This window comes from Symphodus melops (genome assembly GCF_947650265.1).
Source record: "Symphodus melops genome assembly, chromosome: 5".
Lineage (NCBI taxonomy): Eukaryota > Metazoa > Chordata > Actinopteri > Labriformes > Labridae > Symphodus > Symphodus melops.
Genome location: NC_136695.1, coordinates 27,805,075 through 27,827,922, shown reverse-complemented (window position 1 = coordinate 27,827,922; position 22,848 = coordinate 27,805,075). Strand labels below are relative to the sequence as shown.

Genomic DNA, 22,848 nt, shown 5'->3' with positions numbered 1-22,848 from the left:
TTTGAAGTCAAGGGCCACAAAAAATCCACTCAAGGGCCACAAAAAATCCACTCAAGGGCCCTTTGGACACCCCTGCTTTAATATATAGAAGATGTACTGTGTGTGTGCTTGATTATCTTTGTCAAAGCATGACAATGAAAGCCTTCATAGAGCTGCTGAGCACCGCAGCAACGTTTCATTGCAAAATCATAGCGACATGATCGGTCGGTAGGTAGGGACCCCCCCCCCCCCAAACTACCAAGAAGAGGAGGGTGAAAAAATGTCAACTCCAAAGAAAATCTGTCACGCCACAGAATGGCGTGACATTTCTGTGAATGCGCGGTCCTCCTTAACCCTTAAGGAGGACCGCGCATTCACAGAAACCCCGCCCACTGGGCAACGTCACACACCTTAGAGAAGGAACCAGGAAGTGCCTGAGGGATAAAACCAAAACCTTGAGACTTTTACTTCTCTTTGACTTTTTCTTCATATTTGATGCTCTCGTTATGTAGACTACCTAGACTTTGCTTTAAGATTTAATATTTAGGTTGCATTTTAAGTTTAAGAAATCTGCGGTGTTTGCGATTGTTTAAAAGGAAAATAAAAACACATGAGGACACAAGGAAGAAAACATTGAGACAGAGGTAGGTACAAGAAGTTTAATTAAAGTATCACGTGCTGACAGGAAATTAATTGTGCTTAATAGGAGCTCAGGTGCAGCGTCATCATCTGAGATTGATTAGTTTAATAAATAGTCGACTTTTTAATAAAGGTTTTTTTTTTTTAATTGATAGTTTTGGGGTTTTTTTTGCTCTTTTTAGTAAGAGGTGTTTATTTTGTCTTTGTTAAACTTTTTTGGTCCGGAGCTAACTTTGTAGGCTAGTTTTTAAGCTTAATAAATACTGTTTTGATCCATTTATTTTTGCTTAATGTCCAATCATACTGTATAAACGACTAAATAATGACCAGAAAACAACAACACAGAACAATAATAATGACTTGAAATACATCAAATTATATTAATGAGAATGTAATCAATGTAAAGCTGAAGACACTTTAAACACTACAACATTTAAATTAAAATGTAATTTAGTCAATATAGATTTATCCTTTCAATCAATATGTAATTCCACATAAACATAAACACTACAACCTTTAACATATGTGGAGAGTCACCGGGTTGACTCCTGGAGCAGACTGCGGACCAAGTTGTCCTTGAGCAAGGCACCAACCCCCCTGCCAGCACAGGGGCGCTTGCTATGGACAGACCCCTGCCTCTGACATGTCTCCATTACTGCATGTCCACAGGATCCTGTTTGTTTATTTCACTGTGTGTGTGTGTGTGTGTGTGTGTGTGTGTGTGTGTGTGTGTGTGTACATCATGTCCAATGAGTGTCAAATTTAATTTCCCCCCTCAGGTCTAATGAAGTATATCTGTTTCGAGCTGTACGCACAAGAATGAAAGGCTCACCATCTGAGATCAATACTTGCACTTCATGCTGAGCTCGTCTTTGAGCCGAGGCTTCAGCTGCCTCAAGAGCTCATTTCCTTTGTAACTGTTAAAGTATGTATATTTTATGAAATGATGAATTCAACAGGTCTGTCTCTTGTTCCCAGATGATTCTGTTCCTCTCCCTGTTGATCTCCTTTGTGCCACTAGAGGGCGACACCTCACCGATCAGCTGCTACAACGACCAAGGGGATGCTATTGATTGGTACCACACTGATTATTATCCTGGAGTTTTAAAGTATTAACAGCATCAGCTGTCACACCAAACTCAAGGCTTCTCATTCTCTGTCTTTAGGTTTTATTTGTACAAGCTGCCCAAAGAACACGGCAGGAAGTCTCCCCAACAGGGCGAGCTGTACTTACTGCTGGAGAAAGGGAGTGAAGGATGGACGAATGGGAAGGGAACAGTGACCAACTCCACAGGAGCTCTGGGCAGGACGGTCGGACAGCTGTACTCGCAAGGAAAGGTCTGCTCCCATCATGCATCTGGTTTTTCAATCGTCACAAAAAAAAAGGAACAAATCCTTCCACACGTGATTCAGAGCTTGACTTACAACGCAGTTTCACTTCCTTTTATTATTCATGTTTTAAATAGATAACGTGGAATAACAAAGACTATCTTCCTTTTAATGACAGCCAGGATTTCTTACATGATTAAACGGGCAGATTCACACCTGATCTGCTTCTCAAACTCTACGCTTTATATTTGACAAAGTCCACAAGTAAAAAGTTGTAATGTACTTTTTTTCCTCCAATGTAGAGATCAGATAGAGGTCAGAGTTGGAAATCAGGAAGAGAAAGATCAGGGGAGGGTCGGACCTGAACCTGGGGTCGCCCACCCGCAGGAGCACGGTCTCCATACACAGGACACAAGCACCAAGCCTCAGGCTTCTGGCGCCCCTGAACTCACTTAATGTTATTCCGTGTTCACTTATTATAACATCATGAGAGTTATAACTATTCTTGGAGTAATAACAGATTTCACCCTGAAAGAAACTCACTGAGATACAAATCTGATTCTCAAGAGTGTCCTGACTTAAGACATGCAGCAGCACAGTCAGCAGAGAGCCACGCAGAAAAAAAAAATACCATCAGACATTAAATGATACTGATGACTAATGCTGAGATGTTTGTCAGGATCAGGCAGAACATCTACAGTCATATGTCCTGAGATGAGTTTAAGACACAGCTGTAGTCCAGCACAGACAACACTGAGCTGCACTGTCTTCAAGGTACAAACACATTTAACACAACACTGTTTATTCAGGAAATACATGTTGTGTTGTTGTGCATATTTAGATTTTCCTTTAGACATCAGCAGATATTTTTGGTCTGGTTTCTGCTTTTTCATCAACAGTCCTTCTGACAAAAAAAAAAAAAAAAAACTGAAACTGAGAACTGAAAGTTGCTGATTAAATACAGAGTGGATCTGTCTGTCTGCACAGCTGCTTAAGAGGTTACACAGTTGTATTTTCATTTCACCATTTCCTTTTATTTTATTTTTTTCCCACACGTCAGCTTATCAAGCTGAAGCTGTTCTATTCTTTCTAAAGCCAAACTGTGTGATCGCTTTTTCTTCGTCAGCCTAAATGTGTGTTTTTCCCCTCTTAACAGAACACAGAGTTAGCATACATCCTCTACAATGACCAGAGGCCTCCTCAGGACTTTGGTGGCAGAAGGGTTGAAAACAGCAGCAGCAGCAGCAGAGGCGGGCACACAAAAGGTGAACAGCAGAGCGATCTCACTCGAACACTTGAGCTTCCCAGAACATGGAGGAGTGCATCGCACAAAGTGCAACACTCTGACTGCCTGACCATGCAGCTGTCCTCTTCTTAAACTGTTACACACGGCGCTATTTTGGTATCTATCTCACCACTGGGGTTGTTTTCAGTCATGGCAGGCAGGCGCTTCAGCCACATCACAAACGGAGGTCGACGCTTGAGAGAAAGACTCAAGATGTACAAAAAACATAATTCAGTGGATTCTTTCTTCAAGACAGGAAGCAAAGAAAATAGTGGACTCTGAGGGAGGAAGCAGAGCGTGGAAACTTTTGACCTTTTATTATGTTAGCCTTGAGTGATTGGTGTGCTCCAGTGTCTCTGGTTCCTTTTGTTGAAGGAGGTGTCACCTGTGCACTTCCTGCTCAGAAAAAGAAAGAAAAGAAAAGCGATGTCGTTGAATGCCAAGTCGAACGCTCTGCAGGATGAACTTTGATTCTGGTTGTGTTGATGTCTCTCTTCCTCAGGCGTCGTCCTGCTGGACAAAAATCAAGGCTTCTGGTTGGTCCACAGCACCCCTCACTTTCCCCCGGTCCGACAGGAAGGACAGTTTCATTACCCCGACAGCGGCCTGATCAACGGGCAGAACTTCATCTGCGTGACTTACCCGATCGAACGCTTCCAGACCATCGGTGAGACTTCCAGCCGCACTGCACAGACAGATTTTACACAGATATTGGAATTAGATGCATGTTATTATATCAGCCAATCAGGTAATCCCCTGCTGATGCAATGAAAGCGCTGAGGTGAAGATGTCTATTGAAGCCTTTTAAGTCTATAATCAAGAGAAGATAGATAGATAGATAGATAGATAGATAGATAGATAGATAGATAGATAGATAGATAGATAGATAGATAGATAGATAGATAGATACTTTATTGATCCCGAGGGAAATTCAAGGAAATTTACAAGTAATTTACTTGGTTCCTTCAGTTTACAAACGACACAATCTCATGAGGTCCCTGTCATCCTAAAACAGATGTCCTCAGTCGTTAGTGTCCTGGTGTCACTCACTCCTTAATAATCCAGTCAGGTGTTGACAGAACCACAACAATCCCACTCTCACATAATCAGCCTGAACAGGTGTCATCGCCATGACGCCGCGTCGCCTGTGTAGCTTCCTGGCAGACCCAGCAGTTGGCACAGTTTCTCAGGCAGAGCCTGTGTGTGATGTAATGAGGTGGAGGTATGTTACCATAGAGATATCGGCACTCGCACTGTGGCGCTCGCGTGCTCCATCAGATCCGTGTCTCTCCAGCTGGGACGCTGAGAGTGTGACAGCGTCCGGGGCGGCTTGAAGGCACGGAGAAAAGCAGTTTTTGGTCAAAGCGCATAAGGTGATAACAGCCGTGTCACATTTCATCTCGGAGCTCCTGGCAGCATCGCTTTAACACGTTAAAGAACTGAGACGTCTGTCCACACTGTGAGCTCCACCTGCCTCATGCTCGCACTAACACCTGCAGGTCACACGTCCCCTCTGTTCTCACACTCGCTGTGACGAGTTTCCAAAAAAAAAAAAAAATAAAATCCTTGGACCTTTCTACGCAGGAAACTGAGACCACCGACTCAAATAGCACAAAAGACTGAAAAATATCTGAAACTTTTCTACTGCTCAAGAATCTCTTACACCTCAGGTCACAGCTGCACATTCACACACTGATGGTGGAGGCTGGTATGTAAGTGACCATCAGAACTTATCACATTCATACACCGTTTTTACCGTTAGCTTTTTAGCTTAATCTGCACTCTGTTTATATTGTAAATACTTTAATTTATCTACACACTACTACCTCATGGTGAATTACTCACAAGTGCCCTTGTCTGTCGATTGTCTGTTGTTCGTTATTTGTTGTCCAAATGTCTTTAGTTAAGTTGTTTGTTTTATAGTATTGTTTTTTTATTGCTAGGTTTTAGTGCTCTTTTTTTTTGCACTGCAGGTTTGCACGGGGGTTGGGGGGGATTGCAATTTCATCTGTGCTGTATGTTTAACATGGAGCATATTTGACAAATAAACAACCTTGAATCCTTGAATCCTTGAATCCAGAGGAAGCAACAGGAGCAATCAGGGGTTAAGTGACCTGCCGAGGGACTGCAGATGTAAACTAACGAGAGGTTAACTCTGGTGCAATGCATCAAATGGTTACGTTTATGTTTGAATTGCACACGGTCCCTGACAAATAAAGTTGATTTAAGTGTCTCACTCACGGACACATGGGACGTGTTGTTGCAGGAGCTGGGGATCAAACCTCGAGCTTCAGGTTGAGAGACGAATTGGGGAGTTGGAATTCAGAGAGAGAGACAGAGAGACAGAGGCATGTAGGGAAGGAGCCACAGGTTGGACGAGGACTTGGAGGACTACATTGTCTGTACATGGAGCACGCACGCTAACTTGTAGGCTACCGCCCCTGTAACCAAAGATCTTTCTATCCGTCCAATGGGGTGGCAGGCAGGTTAGGTGTACTACATTCATTCATTCACTTAAAGCTCCCTGATGTGCCGATCTTATACGCTCGCTCACTTCTGATCCAGCGACCCACTAAGGGATGTGCATGCCTTTTTTTCTTTATTAGCACAAAACATTGAATCAAAACGATAGATGAGATGAACTTTTCTCCCTTGCAGTAAGTCTCTTTGTCTGAATGTGGAGAGCTGCTCCTTGTCATCCAGTGCTCAGTTGTTGCCCTGCCTGTGCACCAATGTCACGCAGACGGGGCTATTCATTGACTGTACTTAATGAATACAGTAATCCTGCAGAGCCTTTAGCAGCGTTTGTCTTGAATCCAATTTGTTGTGCACCGCAGGAGAGCAGCTTCAGATCAATCAGCCTAATGTGTACGACTGTGATGTCCCCGAGTCCTTGGCGTCCCTGGTGCCCGCTCTGGCTGCTGTCTGCCAGAAGAAACATCTGCCCGGTCACATCGCTCCACACATCAAACCTGTGGCCAATCGCAGCGTGACTCTCACCTCAAAGGACGGCACCGACTTCGTCAACTTTGCCAAAGGGGCTTCTTTTGACAACGGTACGGCTAACTTTCAGAGATAAAAGTGGCTTAAAGTTGACTCTCGCCAGCCTTCATCTCGTCCCCGCTTCACCTTGAGTTTGTAGATATGAATGGGCTGACGTAACTGTTACAGTGTCGGATTTCAGACGCAAAACATTCTTTTGATTTGATTTTTTTTTCATACTTTGATTTTTATCTTTATAGGAGAATGAAACACACGAGGGCTCGGACATTACTGTATAATCTTTGCAAAATACAGGCTCAGTTCACAACGCACACACAGACGTACCGAGATAAATATTTAAGAGTCTATCAGTGTAGCATTCCCCAATCACCCCGTATTTATCTCCCTTCTCGTTTTGAAGCCCAGAGTCAAAGTCATTTCCTTCATACCTCGGAGACTTAATGTTTATGAAGCTTTTAATGGTGGGGGGGGAGTCTCCTGAAGTCAGCATTTTCTTCAAAAGACATTTGTCTCTTTTACCGAGACCTTCGGGATTTGTCTCCAAGGGGCTTAAAGGTGAAAAAGATATTCAATCTTATATCCTAAGCATCAGCGGATTAACTGCCCAGCTCCTTTACAGAGAGGTGTAACATGTGGACTACACCTCAGACTGCCCCCCACATTAGAAGTAAGCTTTATTTAATTTAAGGCAGAAGACTGTTAAAGTCAGGCTTACCGCCTATAATTCAACGCTGATAATGTATTTAAACAGTCATAAAGTTGAAGTCAAATTACTGGAAATTAAATCATCAATTCATTTAAATTTGAATGGTGCCAATTTATAAAAAAAAATATCTTAAGAAAAAGGAGCATTACCCCTGATTAATTATAAAATAAGGTCATTTGTCGCCAGATCAAGAAGAAAAATCCTTCTTTAATTTAATTTTTAAGACCAATTCTGATGTGCAACTTTTTTGTTTGTGGGCCGAGTCATTAAAAAAAGATGTTATCTTTTCTCCCTCTCTGACGCCTCATCAGACCTGTACCACTCCTGGGTGGCTCCCTTCCTCCAGTCGAACCTCCTGGTGCAGTTCTGGATTCGCTCCACCGGCATCCTCCCCTCTGACTGCTCGCAGGGCTGGAAGGTCCTGAACATCAAGCTCATCAACCCGGGCCAGACGTTCACCTTCAAGGCCAGCCAGGATCACTCCAAGTGGGCCGTGAGCCCCAACGCTGCGGGCTCGGCTTCTGGAGGAGGCTGGGTGTGCGTGGGAGACATTAACCGTGACGAGGCGGAGGAAAGGCGTGGAGGAGGCACGGTCTGTCTGCAGGACCCCGTGGTGTGGAAAGCTTACCGGACTGCAGCGCTGCAGTGTGAGGCGTGTGAAGGGGGAGTGATGCAGTGCCCTGATGGTGCAAAGTGGGTCAACGAGGCCTAATGACAGGGCATCATGGGTAAAAAAAGGGAGGTTTTATAAAATGCAGGTTTTTATGAGAACTCTTTTACACAATTTAAAACTGTCTGTTAATGTCTGGTGAAATCAAATTGAGATGACTCGTATGATACTTAAACGCTTTAATACTTGTCACTGCTTTAAAAGCACAGAAAAAAAGAAATATTGATGGTAAAATTCATCATCACTCACAGTGAAGCACGGATCACAAATGATTAAATAGGTTTTTCAGGGGCCGTTCAGGCACCATTCATCCGGTCATTCACAGTTTAAAATGGTTACCGACAGTTTCCAAGGGCTTTAACATCCTCCTCTTCAAAGTGAATGCACACAGAAAAAAAACCGCTGGAGGAGTAGAAATAATCCAAACTGACAGGAAATGAAGTGTTTAAAGGGAAATGTGGGTCCTCAAAGTGGCACTTTTAATGAAAGCCTTTGTTTCAGTGTTATTATGACCACTGGGTTCTAATTAAATACATCACATTTCATACACGTGCTGCCTCAAAAACTCAAAGTGTTCCTGTTAAAGTCATGATATGAGGCCGATTCGTGGCTGTGTTCATGTATATCAGCCAATAATGCTGCGTTCAGGTGCAGCTCGGGGTGGTCCAAGTTTCTGAGTTGAGAAATGTCTTTTGAGCAAAAAGTTGATGTGCAATAAGTGAATTAATAAAAAGTATGTTTTTCTTCCCACTTGTCTTCCAAGCTGTTATTCTGACTTGAGCAGGAGTTAATGTGCATTTTACAACTCGAAAATCGTTTTTTTTCCAAAGTGGGCTGGTTTGTTTTATTGGAGCACCAATATGGAGTTGGGGGGGGGGGGGGGGGGCGTGTCCAACAAAGGCCGGGATGACACCACACCTGGTCAACAAGTGTTTGTGTCATAGTGAAAGTGCTCATAGTTCATTTAAAGCTCCTTAAATCTAAATTCACACAATCAGAACATGTTCACACTCATGAGACGGGGATTTAAAAATAAAGATGCTGGCTGTCTTGAATCTTAAGAGAAAGGCTTTGTTTCTTCTGTCACTATTTCACATATAAGATGTTTTCAGACCGCAGGAACTTCTTCCTAGTTCTAGGAACCATTGGAACCTGCCTCCTTTATTATAACTTTATTTATTTTTTCCTAGTTGTAAATGCAGACAGGAAAAAAGGGCCCATAGTGGGTAGCTCTCAGGGAACTCACCAGTGTATAGTTCCTCTTTTGCTATTGATGGGACGCTCTGCAGCATGTGTGTTAAGCGTGGAATATGTCATCACATATCAGACAGAAATTCATATAAAAGTAAATTTATTACCACAAAAAATAGGACATCCTGTGTGTAGTGCATAAACAGCTTTGATGAGAGACAACACAGCACTGAGACATGACTGCATCTGTATACTGAATACATTCTAATGCAAACGTGGGTAAGATCAGCATCCGTCAGAGAAAGAAAGGCACTGAAACACTCAGTAACACGGAAGAACTCGAGCACACGTCATCTGAAGAATCCTCTCCCTAGTCGATCGCTGCTCGTGCTTCAGCCCACAGGAAGCCTCACCAGCACCGAGCAGAGAATCAACCAGAGGTCACCGGACTTCATCCAAGTCGACACCACATATCCAGAGAGGTTGCATGTTTCACACTGAAGTTAGCCTTTGAATTCATTACATACGTACTGTATATAAAAAGCATCGGAAATGTGTCCTGATGAGCTGTGTGTCGTTAAATAAATGTAGCTTATGCCCTGTTAAAACATTTCGACCTGGTAACTTCAGACTTAATAATAAAGGCGTGTTATTTAGATGTTCCTCTCTGCTCTTGTCATGAGTTTGTATGACGGCAATAAACTGAGGCGAAGCAAAAAAGCTTTAAAGTGCTGTTGAGTGTTTTTAAAGCTGCGTTTACCCACTTTTGGCCACTAGGGGTCAGAAAAACTGTGTAATTCCCGCCTATTTAGAGGCTAATGTGTTAGCTAATAGCTGCCTACATACAAATGAGGCGAAAATATGAAATATTAGCCGGTGTCTTTTGTCTACCCATCTGATTAAATAAGTGCAATTTGTTTCTCCTTTTCATATCGCTAACAACTCCTGAAGAGTATACAATAATCACCCTGAAACCCAAACAGCTAGCTTAAATTAGCATAAATGTCAGGCTGCAGAGTAGATCTTTACTTTTTTTGTTCCTATGATAATGTAGATCATAATTAATTAAATTCATTGTTACTTTGAAATAACAGAGGGTATTATAATGCATCTTTGAGTCTGCGCTGTGATGAATATCTGCTGGAGTTTGAGCTGCGGTTTGTTGGCCTCGTCTTGGTCCAGGTCCTTTTTTTTTTGCTAGTTTCCTTGTTAATTAGTTATTGGACACATCCAGCTTCTTGCCAGTGTAAACACAATGTTGACATCATTCACATGTACAAATATATATTAACAAAAAGTCTCTTTTGACAAGCTCCAGTGTTTTGCTACGATAATGCACTTGCACTGCGCCTTTAAGTCTCTTGTGTGCTAGTTTTTTGTTTTTTTTTAACCAGAGAAAGATCTGACAGATTTGTATATTCAGATTTAAATATACTTCTCTCTTTAGAAAAACACTGTTCTTCAGCTTCCTACTGTGTCCTGGGAGACCACAGAGTCCTATTTTTTTAACATTTGGAAGCGTCACTCACATCTCAGGCACGCAACAACAAGGAATGTCCTTCCATGTAAGAACAAGGAATTAAAGGAGCTCTTATTCACTCTATTGGAATGACATAAATGCTTCAAGTGCAACCTGAATGAAAATGAAGAGCCAGCACCAAAAGTCGTCTGTTGCAGGTTTCCCTTTGCTCCTCCTCTTGGTGTAAAATCAGTCGTGCATATTTTTCCGAACAGAGGAAAACTGTCCTTGGTCTTAGGAAGCTTTGCAGGAGCGTGGAACAAAGGCATTTGCAGATTTTTGTTTTGTGCACAGAGAAGGCAACGAGCTAGCCCTGCATTCATGTCAGAACTCTGCGGAGACAGTTTCGGTCGAGGAAAGTCTGGTGTCAAAATAAAGTCCGGACCAGTCTCCTCCCCTTGGCCTTGATTCGAGGAAAAGTGGCACTCGTCTCCGTGTTGATTGGCTGTGAGCCTAGAGGAGTGTTTCCGCCTTTCTTTCGCAACAGGAAGTCAACGCTGGATGATGTCATGGCGTAGAAGACGTTTCCTGTTGCAGGGATGACCAGCTCTATGCAAACACAACGAGAGAAGCATAATCCTAATTGAGTAAAGTTTCTCCATGCTGCTGCGCTGCAAACATTGGCACTCAACAACTTTCACATGGGACATCAGCGTGATAGTCTCGAGACACAAACCTCAACATCTAGAGATCGTGCATGGGCTGTTCTCACAAAGTATCAACACATTGGTAATGAGAAAAGGAGAAAAATTAATCCAGCTATATATCGTTTCCTTACTCGTTTGATTTAATTATAGAACCCCTGGTGTCAAATATAGATATTTTAATTTAAATAAAATATGGCCCACTTTAGAGTTTCCCTCCTTTTTAACTCCTCTTCACTTCATGACTCCCGCTGTTACTGATGACTTGAACGAGGGAAACTTGAATGGAATTTAATTGGCCGAAGAAGAAGAAGAAGAAGAAGAAGAAGAAGAAGAAGAAGAAGAAGAAGAAGAAGAAGAAGACGGACAGTGGTGCAAAGAAGTTTTAAGGTGGAAACATGTTAAGAGCTAAAACAAGGAATAAATGTATTAATCCTGAACAATTTGAATCCTCCAGTTAATCTGATTTCATGATGTATCACTGTATGATTGTCTTGCGATAAATAAAGAATTCCTGTATCGTGATATAATCGTTATATCGCCACGTATCATGAGTTCCCCTGACGCTTCTGTTTGTCTCCTTGTCTGCAAAGCTGTTAGTCACATGTAAGTAAGTAAAGTAGTTTCTATGTCACAAAGAAATAATCCTGATCGATCACAAAAAGTATAAACTTTCTGTTTCGACTTTCTTTCAAAGCAAATATTGTTAAAGTTTGTTTTCACATATTGTGCCAAGAAACAAAATTACTAAACCAAAATGATTTCTCTTTTCCTTGGCAAAATTCTTCTGGACCTTTTCTGATTGGTTAAAGTCGCACACAGAAATGTCTGAGGCCTCAGGTTTACCACAATTTCAGGGTCATAAAAATTCAACTTGTGTTTGTTATTGTTTGCCATTAAAAACATCAGGATACAGTAAAAGGAGAAACACAATGAACATTTTCAGCAGGACTGTGGGTGCTTGAGTGGAGGATTTTTCTTTCGCTGCTCTTGAAACACGTCTTTACCTTTTCCTTCAGGCTGAAGCTGGATCAGCTCGTACTTGGATGCCTGTTTGGGGTCCTGATTGTGCTTTTCTAAGGCAGAGCTGATCACAGTGGGGGTCTTGTCATTGCTCGTAACCTGAGGGGAGAAACGAGAATAACAATGACACTTGGACAGCTTGATTCACACTAATGAGATCCCGGGTCTATTGTACCCTGAGGATCAGTTTCTGATGACTATCATTAACGGGGGTCTCGAGCAGATTAGAGGACAGGCTGTAAGTGCAGTGAGGCACAGATCATTTGGGGCAGAGCTATTTCAACAATCTGATCGCCGCTATAAATTACACTCAATTAGTTTGAGTTCGTACCAGAATGCTTCGGTAGAGGTTTCCATCGTGTAGGTCCATCCGTATCTTAATGATTCGCATGTCGGGCCCCGATCCTTGGACGTTATTAGGGGGGTTGTTGCCGCAGGAGGCTGATCGGCGGTGTGATTTTGAGGGACTGGATGGAGTCAGTGTGGCAGGGGTGGAGTCGTTAGTCGGGGGAGACGTGTCGACATCCAGACAGGACACAGACGGAGATCTCATGTGCTGCAATAGATCACAGTCATCACATCATGTCTTTTCTTGTATCATTTTCTTAAGTACAATTTACTGGCTTGAATATTTAATATTTCCACCTTTTCAAACAGACCCATGTCCTAAATGAAACATCTGTGTTTCTGAGCTTTGGTCCAAATATAACATGAATCAAGCAGCAGAGGAGGTTTGTGACCCTGTAGAAACCAGCTCTCGCAGAACGCTCTGTTTTGGTGTGTATGTCTCTTTAAATGGAGTGACCCCACCCCCACCCCTCGTAGACGTCACATCTTCACAAGCGAGAATAAAAATGGCGGACCTGCACAAAAGTTTTGCTCTCGGATGAAGGTGGAGTCCATAGGGGGAGATACCATTTTTTTTACCAGAATCCCACTGTGACATCACAAGGAGAGCAAATTAGAAACGGAGCATTTTTTCTATGTGCGGTAAAACTTCTGCAGACCACAAACAAAGGACTGGATGTGTTTAGTTCACATTTTGTGGGGTGGTAGACAATCAGGTAACCCAAATAAATGTCACTGTAAAAGTGTATTGTTCATAGTATGTCCCCTTTAAATGAAAGCGCATCACAAGTGACGAGCTCTGAAAACAGCATCTTTGAAAGTGAGCTAATACGAGTTCAAACCTGTCCTAAAAATGTTACTTTTAATTCATTACCTTTGTGAGTTTTGACAGCAGGTTGTTTACCGGGGAGGGGAAGTCAAAGAGGCTGTCGCTGTCACCAGGCAGGCTGGTCCGGGAGGTACTGAGGCTGTCAACACATGAAACAAACGTATATCAAGGTTGGATCAAAGGTTGTTTTTCATACATTAATTATTCTCTCCAGCTATAATTTTTCAAAAGTCATTGAAATAATGCCAGAAAAAAAAGTGAAAGATTCTCTTCAACGAGTTAACTAAAGCTTCTAGGTGAGGCCAGCTGGAGATTTTTGTGTGCAAACAAATCGACTCCTCAAATGTTTGAATGTTAAAACAGAAAACTTTCATGAAGTGTTTTAATAATATATTTATTTGTCTTGATATTTTCAAATGTCAATAACTGTTTAATAGGCGATCTGTTATCTGATATTCACTGTGGTGACACTTCGGTGACGTAAAGGTTTCTTCTGTAAGAGACACATTTCATCCCACGAAGCTGAAAAAAAGCTGCAGCAGGAATCTGGCCTCGCTGAAAGGAGCGAGCTTAATTGAAGCAGCAGAGCCCAGATTTTCTGATTTATTTTTTTGTAGTATAAAGTCAAGGGCCGAACCTCCTCCTCCTCCTCCTCTTCATGTTGTGTGAATTTAATTCATCTATAGCTGCAAATCACAATTTTTTTTCATTATGCGAACTTCACAGCAGGTTCCATCAGACTCTTCCTGCCTTGTAAATGCTCACATCAGTCACACTCTGGGAGCTCTTCTGGAGCCACGGGAGATATTTTACAACAGTTTTCATGGTCGGATTATTTGTCTGTGACGTGAGGAAAAACTCAACTTCATGTGTCGAATCACTCAAGTGGCCAAAATGAGCTTGACCACAGACAGATTTATCCCATTTCCAACCACTTCTGGAGTTTGTGAAAGGAAAAGAGTCCAGATGCTGCAGTCCCGACTTGTCTCCCAATAAAAATGTTCATTATCAAATGTGAAATAAGACAAAGGAGAGTCTGAACTGTTGACCAGCTGAAGTCCTACATCAAGCAAGAAGGGGAAACGCTTGACATTTATAGAAGTAAGTTTCAAAACGATGACAAAGCGAAAAGAAAAAGTGACGCATCAAAATTTGAAACATGACTCCTCGACTTTTTTTTTTTTTTTTTTTAAACAAATTTTCTGTCTTTAAATTTAAACTTTACTTTTCCCAAAACACAATGACATCAGCGTCACCATCTGGCATGTCGTCTTGGTGCTATTTTCATTCTGATTCATTTACATGTAACGCAGCGTGCCAACTTCTTTGGAAACAAAATTTTAATCCTGCCGTATTTTCTGTGTCTCTGCGTGTGTTGTGCATATCTTACTCTGGGCACTGTGTGATGATGACTGTCGGCATAAGGCAACGGGGGCTCGGCTCGCCAGGCGCTTCTATTTCACTGGACAGTCTATAGCTGAAATGATAAGAACGATTTCAGACATTCGTCATCCTACAAATACAAACATGAAACCAACAAATGTGTTCTTTACACGATAAGAGCGAACAATCAGGACGTACCTCTCCTCCTCTGTTAGCGTGGGGACGCTCTGATACCAGCGTGTGAAGGCCTCGTCAGTGGTGAAAACACAGTTTTTGCAGGAAGACTGCAGGAGCCGGATTTGAGCTAAAACCTCAAATTCCTGTTTGACAAAGAGCCGGAAAGTTTCAAAACATAAAAAGAGGCCGAGGTGTTGCCTGATCTGGAAATGTTTCGTCTTTTATTCCCCTCATCCTGCTCCTCGCAGCGTCCTCCAGCGGATCATTTCCTCCCTCAGGTTAATGCCTTTACCTCTGCTCGCTCTAATAGGCTCTTATCTCAGAGATCACCCCACGTCTCCTTGTTTTGATGTCTCATGTTAAACCAGCATCAGATACATGCAGCTTGACATGTTTATACTGTCCTGTACATGCATGTTATTGTAGACAAAAACAATCCTTCTGCTTTCATTTCTTTGCCTCGAAAAATGTAAAACAAAGGCTGTCATTGCTGGCTCGTCTGACACCCACCCTGCAGCATCACTTACGAGCTATTAAAAATAACCGTTTAAAAATAATCATCCTTGTTTCGGATGGTCTCCTTCGGCTTTTGTGGGTCATTGAGAAGCACAGAGATGAATTAAAGTTTGTTTCATCACCAGTCTCAAACTCCTCACAGGAGCGTTCAGCATTAAAACAGATGATGTGTTCATATTCAACGTGACACTCACCCTTCTCCTCTTGTCAAAGTTGATGTAGCCGTTCTGTAAAAATGGTGACAGGATGTGTAATGTCAGTGTGATAATTGTAAAATACTCAACAACTCTCAGGTGTTGTGACAAGCACCCCCCCCCCCCCCTTGATACACATGAGAGGAACTTACATCCAGCCTGTCTTTGACCGCCGTGTCCAGCATGGTGAGGTCTGTGAGGAAGATTCCCAGGTAGGGCACAGTGCCCTGGGCGTTCGACTGTGTCAGAAAAAAAGAGAGAGAGAGAGAGAGAGTGTGTTTCATCCGTTCCCCTGAGGCTTTCTTTTCACGTCGTAAAAGATCCCACACAGAGAGGGATTTCAGAGCGGCCGCCTGCAGCTATTTTTCAAACGATGGCTCAGGATTCAGCACATCACACACAAACACACGCGTGCGCGCGACAAGCCGTCTGTTCCTCCTCGCCACTGCACGCCAGTCGAGCCCCCTTACAACCCTGCATCAAACCGCTGAATCACCCCCCGCTTCGACAAACTGACACCAGCATCAGCGTCTGAATGCAGAGTTTGGTAAGAAAGCTGTATTTACAAGTGCTTTATGAAACCCTCTGCAGGGCTTTTTATGAATTATGACCGAGTGCTGCTCACATGTTTCAACATCCTGAACTTAAAGAAGATTAATAACAATCGATTAAAGATAAACTACATCTACGATTTATTCGACTTTAAAGGACACGTCCGTGCAAGATCTTTTTTCTCCACATTTTGTCCCCCATAACTTTTACAATAGTAATGAGACTTTTGCACGGTCTTGCATCATCCCTTCACTCGCCAAGGTCTCCCATTAAGGCCTGCGGGGGTGTACAACCCTTCAGGCTAAAATGATTGGTATGCACGCCAGACTTTTGGATGTTACGTTGCTGAAATTTGTTCCATTTGATCCGTTTGGAGATCTGAGGTTTTGCCTCAGCGACAAACACTGAAGTCATTTTTAAGTTACTCCTCTGTGACATTTCAAAACACCTCGGTGACCCCCGAAAGATTTTAAAGACTTTTAAGGATACATTTTAAATGCAGTGTGTTGTGCATTGACCGTAACCTAAATGATCGACCATGAAAACAAGCCTATCTCCCCTAAAAGCTAATAACCCCGCCCTGTTTCCCCTCCACTTACCCTGTCTATGTGTCTGTGGTTGAGTCTGTTATCAAGGTTGGCGAACTTTGACGTGCCCTCCTGAAAGACGAAAGGAAACACTGTGATTCATTTGGTAACGTCGATCAAGTTTTGAGTTTAAAAGGCAACAATGATTATTTATACAGATCATTTCAGACAAAAGGAAACAGGAAACACCCAGGGCAGATAAAACACGAACGGAAGATTAAAATACAGAAATAGTTCAATTTTTACAAAAGACGCTCATTCTGAAAAAATTATAAAAACATTAAGAGAGGATATAATGCCAGACAATGGTCATGAAGGTCATGCAATGACTCTTGGAGTGACTCTTTTGGAGCTTTTTGTTCATTTGCGAAGGATTTTAATGGGAAATTGAGACGACATGCATCCACATTTTCAAGCAGAGAAAAATATGCAATTACAGAAAGTAGAGCCGATAATATCAGCTGATTTTAGCATATTCAGTGAACATTGTTATAATCACAGATAAGACTCGATTGACTCACCAGTCAAAAAATAAATAAATCATTTGAGTATCATTGAATTACGCTAGCATTTCCCTGTCACCAGCAGAGGGCGCTACATGGATTACAACAAGCATGGTAACGCTCAAGAGTGTCAAACGGTGATCAACGAGCATGTGCAGTCCATGAATGTGTAAATCCTTATTTCTCTCGACAGATTGAAGATGGATCTAAGAAAGATATCGGCCGATACATCTGAATCAGATTTTATCTCCCTAGAGTCCTCACTGACCCCCAAAATCCCATATCGGTCGGGCCCTAGAAATCCCTTTTTTTTTTATTGTGCCATTGAGCCAGATCAAATCTCCGCCTGCCATGTTTGTCTCATAAATCACATGTTAAAGTTGACACTGCTCCTGTCATAATCACGCTAAATGTTAAAGTGCCTCTTTGTTAAATTCCTCCATTTGCATTTATTTTGTGAATCCTTCGTCTTAGCCCTCTGTCTGCTCGTCAAAGTCTTTTTTAGACAAACACAGAGATGAAGGTGAGCCTGTAACTGTGCTGAGAGAAATCAAAGAGCAACAGAAGGCGAGGGTGTTTTTTTCTGAATTCAAAGCTCACAGAGAAGCGTTCAAAAAAATTAAAGCAAATGTTTGGATGAATTCCTTTGGGGGGTATCGTGGGTAAAATCAGACGCTAATGCAAAGGTATTGATGTCTGCAGTGCACCAAAACAGCGAATCCAAACACAACTAATCCTGCCAACTTCCCCGGCTCTTTGACAACAACTAAATATAATGTACGTCTTCAGATGCTTTCTCACTCTGAAGTGAAAGTGTTGACAGAATAAGGGCACTTGTGCTCAACCGGATTAGACTGGTTTCTGCTCTTAAAAGCAGCCATAAATCTCAACCACTAAATGCTGTCTGCGGCTGAGGAGGAGGCTGAGGCTCGGCTTCAGCCTGTGCAGTTACGATTTAACAAATGTGGTCCAGTGGTGGCACTTGACAGTCGCATTAATAAAATCAAATTATAGGACGCTCTTGCCCAGGATGTGAGATATCAGTCAACGTTTATACGAGCTATGTCGCTCTGCAGAGCTGCAGTTAGAGGCCTGACAGACAAAAGTGTTGAGTATGTTTGCTGTCAGCATGTACAGTGTGCATGCTGGGAAAATCCAGAGATATATAGCAATGCTAGCAAACCCACACTGAAGTATTATGGAAACTTTCTTAAAGATTCTGATAACATTTTGTACAGACATTAAAGTCCCCCCCCCCGCCATGCATGTGCGGGTTCTCTCTGGGTACTCGGGCTTCCTCTACAGTCCAAAGACGTGCTAATCATCGGTTATAGTACCACTATTAAGACCCAAAATTAATCCATCATGAGCACACCATTTAGCTAAGTTACAGTGGCAACTAATAACTGCCTTTCAAGTTCCAGAAACCTTGAACCAGACTCATGTTAAACAGCTATCTGTTGAACTGTCATACCAAGCAACGTGGTCGACCACTAAAATCATCAAGGTCTGTGTCGGTCCTCATTCATCCAGGTCATGGTTAACCAAAGCTTGATCCAAACTAGACAACTGGACTAAGTTGACTCAAAGTTTCTGCCCCTTCCTCACTCAGAGCTGCTCGAAGTCACTCCGACGCTTTGACGTCCAGCTTTCTAGTTTTAAGCTTCGAGTCTTTGAGTGACTGGATGTCTTGCTCCAAGAGATGAGCATTTTAGCTAATGTTGACATTAGCATTTAGCTCAAAACCCTCAATGATCTGCTTGCTTAGCTGGAGACTTTTAGGTCTTATTTACATCCTGTTTCAAGCTTGCTCTGTGTGCAAGTTTTCTATAAAGCCAAGATAATATTAACAATTGATTTGAAATGTTTAACAGGAATGTGTCCTAAAGGGAGGATTGTAAAAATGTGGGTGCTCATTTGAAGTCTTCATGAGGTGGAAATTTGCCAAAATCTTTTGGTGTTTGGGCTTTATAGCGTGTATTTTTTTTTCTTTGTAAACATTCATTCAGAACATCCTGTACCACGCTCTTTCGATTTGAAGACTTTCCTTTGGGACTAAAAAAATGGCATCTTATCTCAAGTCAAGAATTTTAGACAACGAGAGTGTGTCGTATTCTGCTTTTCTCCAGTGAAAGCTGAAATATCTGTCATTGCTCAAATATAGTCCAACACTGTGATGTTTTTGAGTTAGGGGTAAAAGAAGAGTTTGAAACAAAGACCTGCAGTGTGTTTCTTTTTGTTACATATTCAGATTTTAACTCAAAGTGTTTGAAGTGAAAGGGTGAAAGTCAGAAAGAGAAGTGTATCTTTGAAGTTGTTTTTAGGCAGACAGCAAAAAGACGAGCGGTAAAAGCAACCCAGCAGAACGCAGATCAGGGTAAAAATAGCCCTGAAACGTGAAATCTAACTGCTCTCAGCACTGCAGCACTTTGTTTGAGATATCAAACCAGCAGCTTTCCAGTACAAGGAACTGCTCTTTCAATCTCTAAACGTCATCTAGAAAACACTTCTCATCTAAAATGGACTCGGTGGCATAAATCGTAAACAAAGAAAACGGGGGGCACAAGCAGAGCCCAGCCTCTGAGTGACATCAACACTTCTCACTGAGCCAGCGCTGTTAAAGGAAGATTGTGCTTTTTTTGATCCAGCAGGTGTCGCCCTTTAGCATTAGCATGAAACGAAAACAAACTGCTCTTCGGAGACCCCTCCTTCGCATTGACGCCCCCACTCTCCTTCAGAGGCACATCTCCAACCCTCCTGCCCCGCCTGTTGTTTCCACTAAGGAGTTATCAAACAGAACGCACCATAATTAAGAGCCATTAAACGCAAGCAGCGGACAAAACTGTCCTCGGCTCAAGCTAACCAAAGTGTTAGCATGCGTTAGTTAGCTCGTAGCTTCACCTTGCATATGAACTTACAAAAATTGATCTGAAAACGCTTCAAAATGATCTTCTTCTTCTCTCTAGTCCTTCACTAAAACTGCTTTTATACTCAAGGGGAGGAGCCGGCCATCCCGTCCATGTAAACACAGCACTGACAACAACACAGCCAGTGGGACTCGAGCTTCTCCCTCATTAAACACAGTCAGGACTCATTTACACAGGAGAGACTGGATTTCTGCTGTATTGATGTTTAACATGTCACACATTCTTCCTTTAAACTGTATCTGATGAATAATGGTGTAATCCAGATCATGGTTCCTGTCCTTTACCTACAGACTCTGTTGACTGATGTAAGAATTAGTTTTGGTATTTAATTTACTCATATTTGGTGGGTGTTGTTTATTTAATTATTCTTCAAGTTGTTTTTATTCAGAATAGAGTTTGTGTATTTTTTTCTTTTGCTAGTTATTTGTTTGCTTGTTTGCACTCGTATTTTTGTTAGCTATTTGGGCACTAAAGGTTATTTAGGTGGCAGGCAGAGGACCAGCATGCACCTGGGTGGGCCATGTGTTTTTTTTCTTTTGTTTTGTTTGGTTTCTTCTGAACCAAATAAACCAAGAAAACACAGCAGATCTCTTGTATGGACTTCTTTTGCCTGCGTACATCACATCCCCATGCTGCGTTAGTGCTCATCTGATTGTGTTTGAGTTTATTTTATATTTTTCTGACAAATAGTCATTACAGACTCATACGGTAAACGTTTGGTTAGCTTGTAAGGAGACTCACCTCCTTCAGGAGCTCTCTGCTTTGTGCGTAGTTGTCCTTCTCGGAGAATATTGCTGACAGTTCCTCGTATCTCTTAATGGCGTCCCTGTCAGGTCACACAAACAATGAAATAGTTAACAGAAAGAAAAGTCGGTATATTTAACATTCATGATGATATTTTGTTGAAGTTAAACTTGAACGAGAACAGAAAGCCAAAAGCAGACATGATGTGTCCGTGATCAAAAAGTGATGTGAGAAATGTTTCAAACAATGTTTGGGACTGATTCATCGTGACCGAGGACGGCTGAGCCTGCTCGTTTGGACGACGCTGCTGAAGTGGCATTTTCTCTCTGCTTCTGCTTCTTCACGAGGTCGACTCCAGATTTATTTACCAAGCTGCTCGTTGCTCAATCACTAAAGTCGACTTAGGGTGACAGGAACTTTCCATAACGGTGTTCTTGAAGACTTGACAGCATCGTTGCAGCTCATGAAATATTGTTTTTTTTTTGTAGATTTAAGAAATTATTTATGATAATTAAAAATCTGCTTGTGCTGTGCAGATTGGACCAAAAAGAAAACAGAAAGTAATCAAACAAAAAAAGAACTTTATTAGCATTAGTCCCATGTTTTATCATAATAAAGACGTCTTTTTAGTGTTGCACTCGGCAGTTTAAAATATTTATTTCACCCAGTTTCATAACTTGAATAAACCACTCTTCAAGTCTCAGCATCCAGCATGATTTCAAAAGACTGATCTCTGAATTAAGATTAAAATCTGGACCCGCCCACTGAAATACTACAGTGGCTTCTGTGCAGCCCAGTCCCATGTGTTTTATTAAGTTCCTTTATATCGTACCAGGTATCATATTGGAACTCATATTATAAATTATCTTACAACATTTTCAACCACGTTTTTTTTGTTTGTGAATATTCTTGAAAATCTAAAACCAATTAAACCAATAACCAATTAAAAAACAAATTTAGTTTTTAGTGCAAACAGGGTTGTTGGTGCGCATACCCCATCTACAAAGGCTAAAATCCTCAGAGTGGGCGGCCTTCCTGCAGGCCGTTCTACACTATCTCTCTCTCTCTCTGATTTCTGACTCTCTCCTCTTTCCTATCTCCAAATAAAGGCATAAAAAGTCTGAACAAAATGTGGAAAAAAATCATTACGCAACAATATGATCCCAACCCGCCCCCTCCTACAATCTTTGCACAAGGTTAAAACTTGTTATCAAACATGCTCATGCTGGACTGAGAAAACACTATCATGAAGTTGTAACGAGGAAACAAAGGAAGCTTAGCGGAAAATCAGACGATCATAAGATGGAGGAAGTAAAAAAAAAAAGAAGATAAAACACAACACGATAATCAAGAAGATAAACCCAAAATCAGATTATATGTCAATCAACAGACCAAGGTAGCAAATGTGTGAACAAATAAAACCCAGTTGTTGAAAGTAAAATTCAGTTATGGGTCGCACAGGAAGTGTAGACGTCCCACCTGTCCGTTTCCTGCCACGTCCTCCGGAGCCGGTGGATGGGGTTACTCTGCAGAGCCGACACGATGGCATACAGCGAGGAGAAGTTCTTCCTGGCTCGGCACTCCTGTTGAAAGATACACAGAGGGATGCGCTCGTTTGAACACACATACACACACACACACACGCACATGCACATTTTCAGCCACACTGTAACTGAGAACACCTGTGGGTGTGCGTCTGGCTGGTGTTCAGTTACAGTGTCGGCCTGGAGCGATGAATAATGCAAACTGCTAAAGAGGGTTGTCCCAAAAGAAACCTGGGAAAGAGCTCAGGACGCCACTTTGGCAGGAAATCAGTGATGCTTCACTTTGCCAAAGAGGATTGAGTGTGTGTGTGTGAGTTTGTGTTAGGGACTGTGTGTGTGTGTGTGATAAATGCAGCTCTCGCACAGGAACACTGGAGAGAGGCTGTGTTTTATTCACAGATAAAGACACTTGGCAAGTTACACTGCTCACATGACCGTAATAACCTGGGACAGGATGTTTGTGTTTTTTGAGTGTGAGCAACTGTGTGTGTGTGTGTGTGTGTGTGAGAGAGAGAGTTTAAGCAGATTCTGTTGATGCTGTGAGGTCTTCAGTATT

At 42.1% G+C, this 22,848-nt stretch overlaps 2 protein-coding genes across 3 annotated transcripts in view; one reads left to right on the top strand and one right to left on the bottom strand.

Annotated features, from left to right (window-relative positions):
- The first annotated feature begins 343 nt into the window (after window positions 1-343).
- On the top strand, window positions 344-8,578 carry dnase2 (deoxyribonuclease II, lysosomal). The gene is made up of 7 exons (XM_079344939.1): window positions 344-623; window positions 1,597-1,694; window positions 1,785-1,956; window positions 3,104-3,212; window positions 3,735-3,899; window positions 6,070-6,288; window positions 7,253-8,578. The coding sequence occupies exons 2-7, from the start codon at window positions 1,597-1,599 to the stop codon at window positions 7,651-7,653; spliced, it is 1,164 nt and encodes a 387-aa protein (XP_079201065.1). The 5' UTR covers window positions 344-623; the 3' UTR covers window positions 7,654-8,578.
- Window positions 8,579-8,945: 367 nt separating this feature from the next.
- The window catches only part of rgl2 (ral guanine nucleotide dissociation stimulator-like 2), a 30,111-nt gene continuing 16,208 nt past the window's right edge, over window positions 8,946-22,848 (bottom strand). For both annotated transcript variants that reach the window (XM_079344770.1, XM_079344771.1), the window contains 11 exons: window positions 22,228-22,331; window positions 20,746-20,830; window positions 16,587-16,646; window positions 15,588-15,674; window positions 15,436-15,468; window positions 14,747-14,868; window positions 14,556-14,642; window positions 13,211-13,304; window positions 12,320-12,544; window positions 11,973-12,087; window positions 8,946-10,870 (listed from right to left, as the gene is read on the bottom strand). In XM_079344770.1, coding sequence (XP_079200896.1) covers window positions 10,689-10,870; window positions 11,973-12,087; window positions 12,320-12,544; window positions 13,211-13,304; window positions 14,556-14,642; window positions 14,747-14,868; window positions 15,436-15,468; window positions 15,588-15,674; window positions 16,587-16,646; window positions 20,746-20,830; window positions 22,228-22,331 — 1,194 coding nt within the window. In that variant the 3' untranslated portion in view covers window positions 8,946-10,688. The remainder of the gene's footprint in view (window positions 10,871-11,972; window positions 12,088-12,319; window positions 12,545-13,210; window positions 13,305-14,555; window positions 14,643-14,746; window positions 14,869-15,435; window positions 15,469-15,587; window positions 15,675-16,586; window positions 16,647-20,745; window positions 20,831-22,227; window positions 22,332-22,848) is intronic.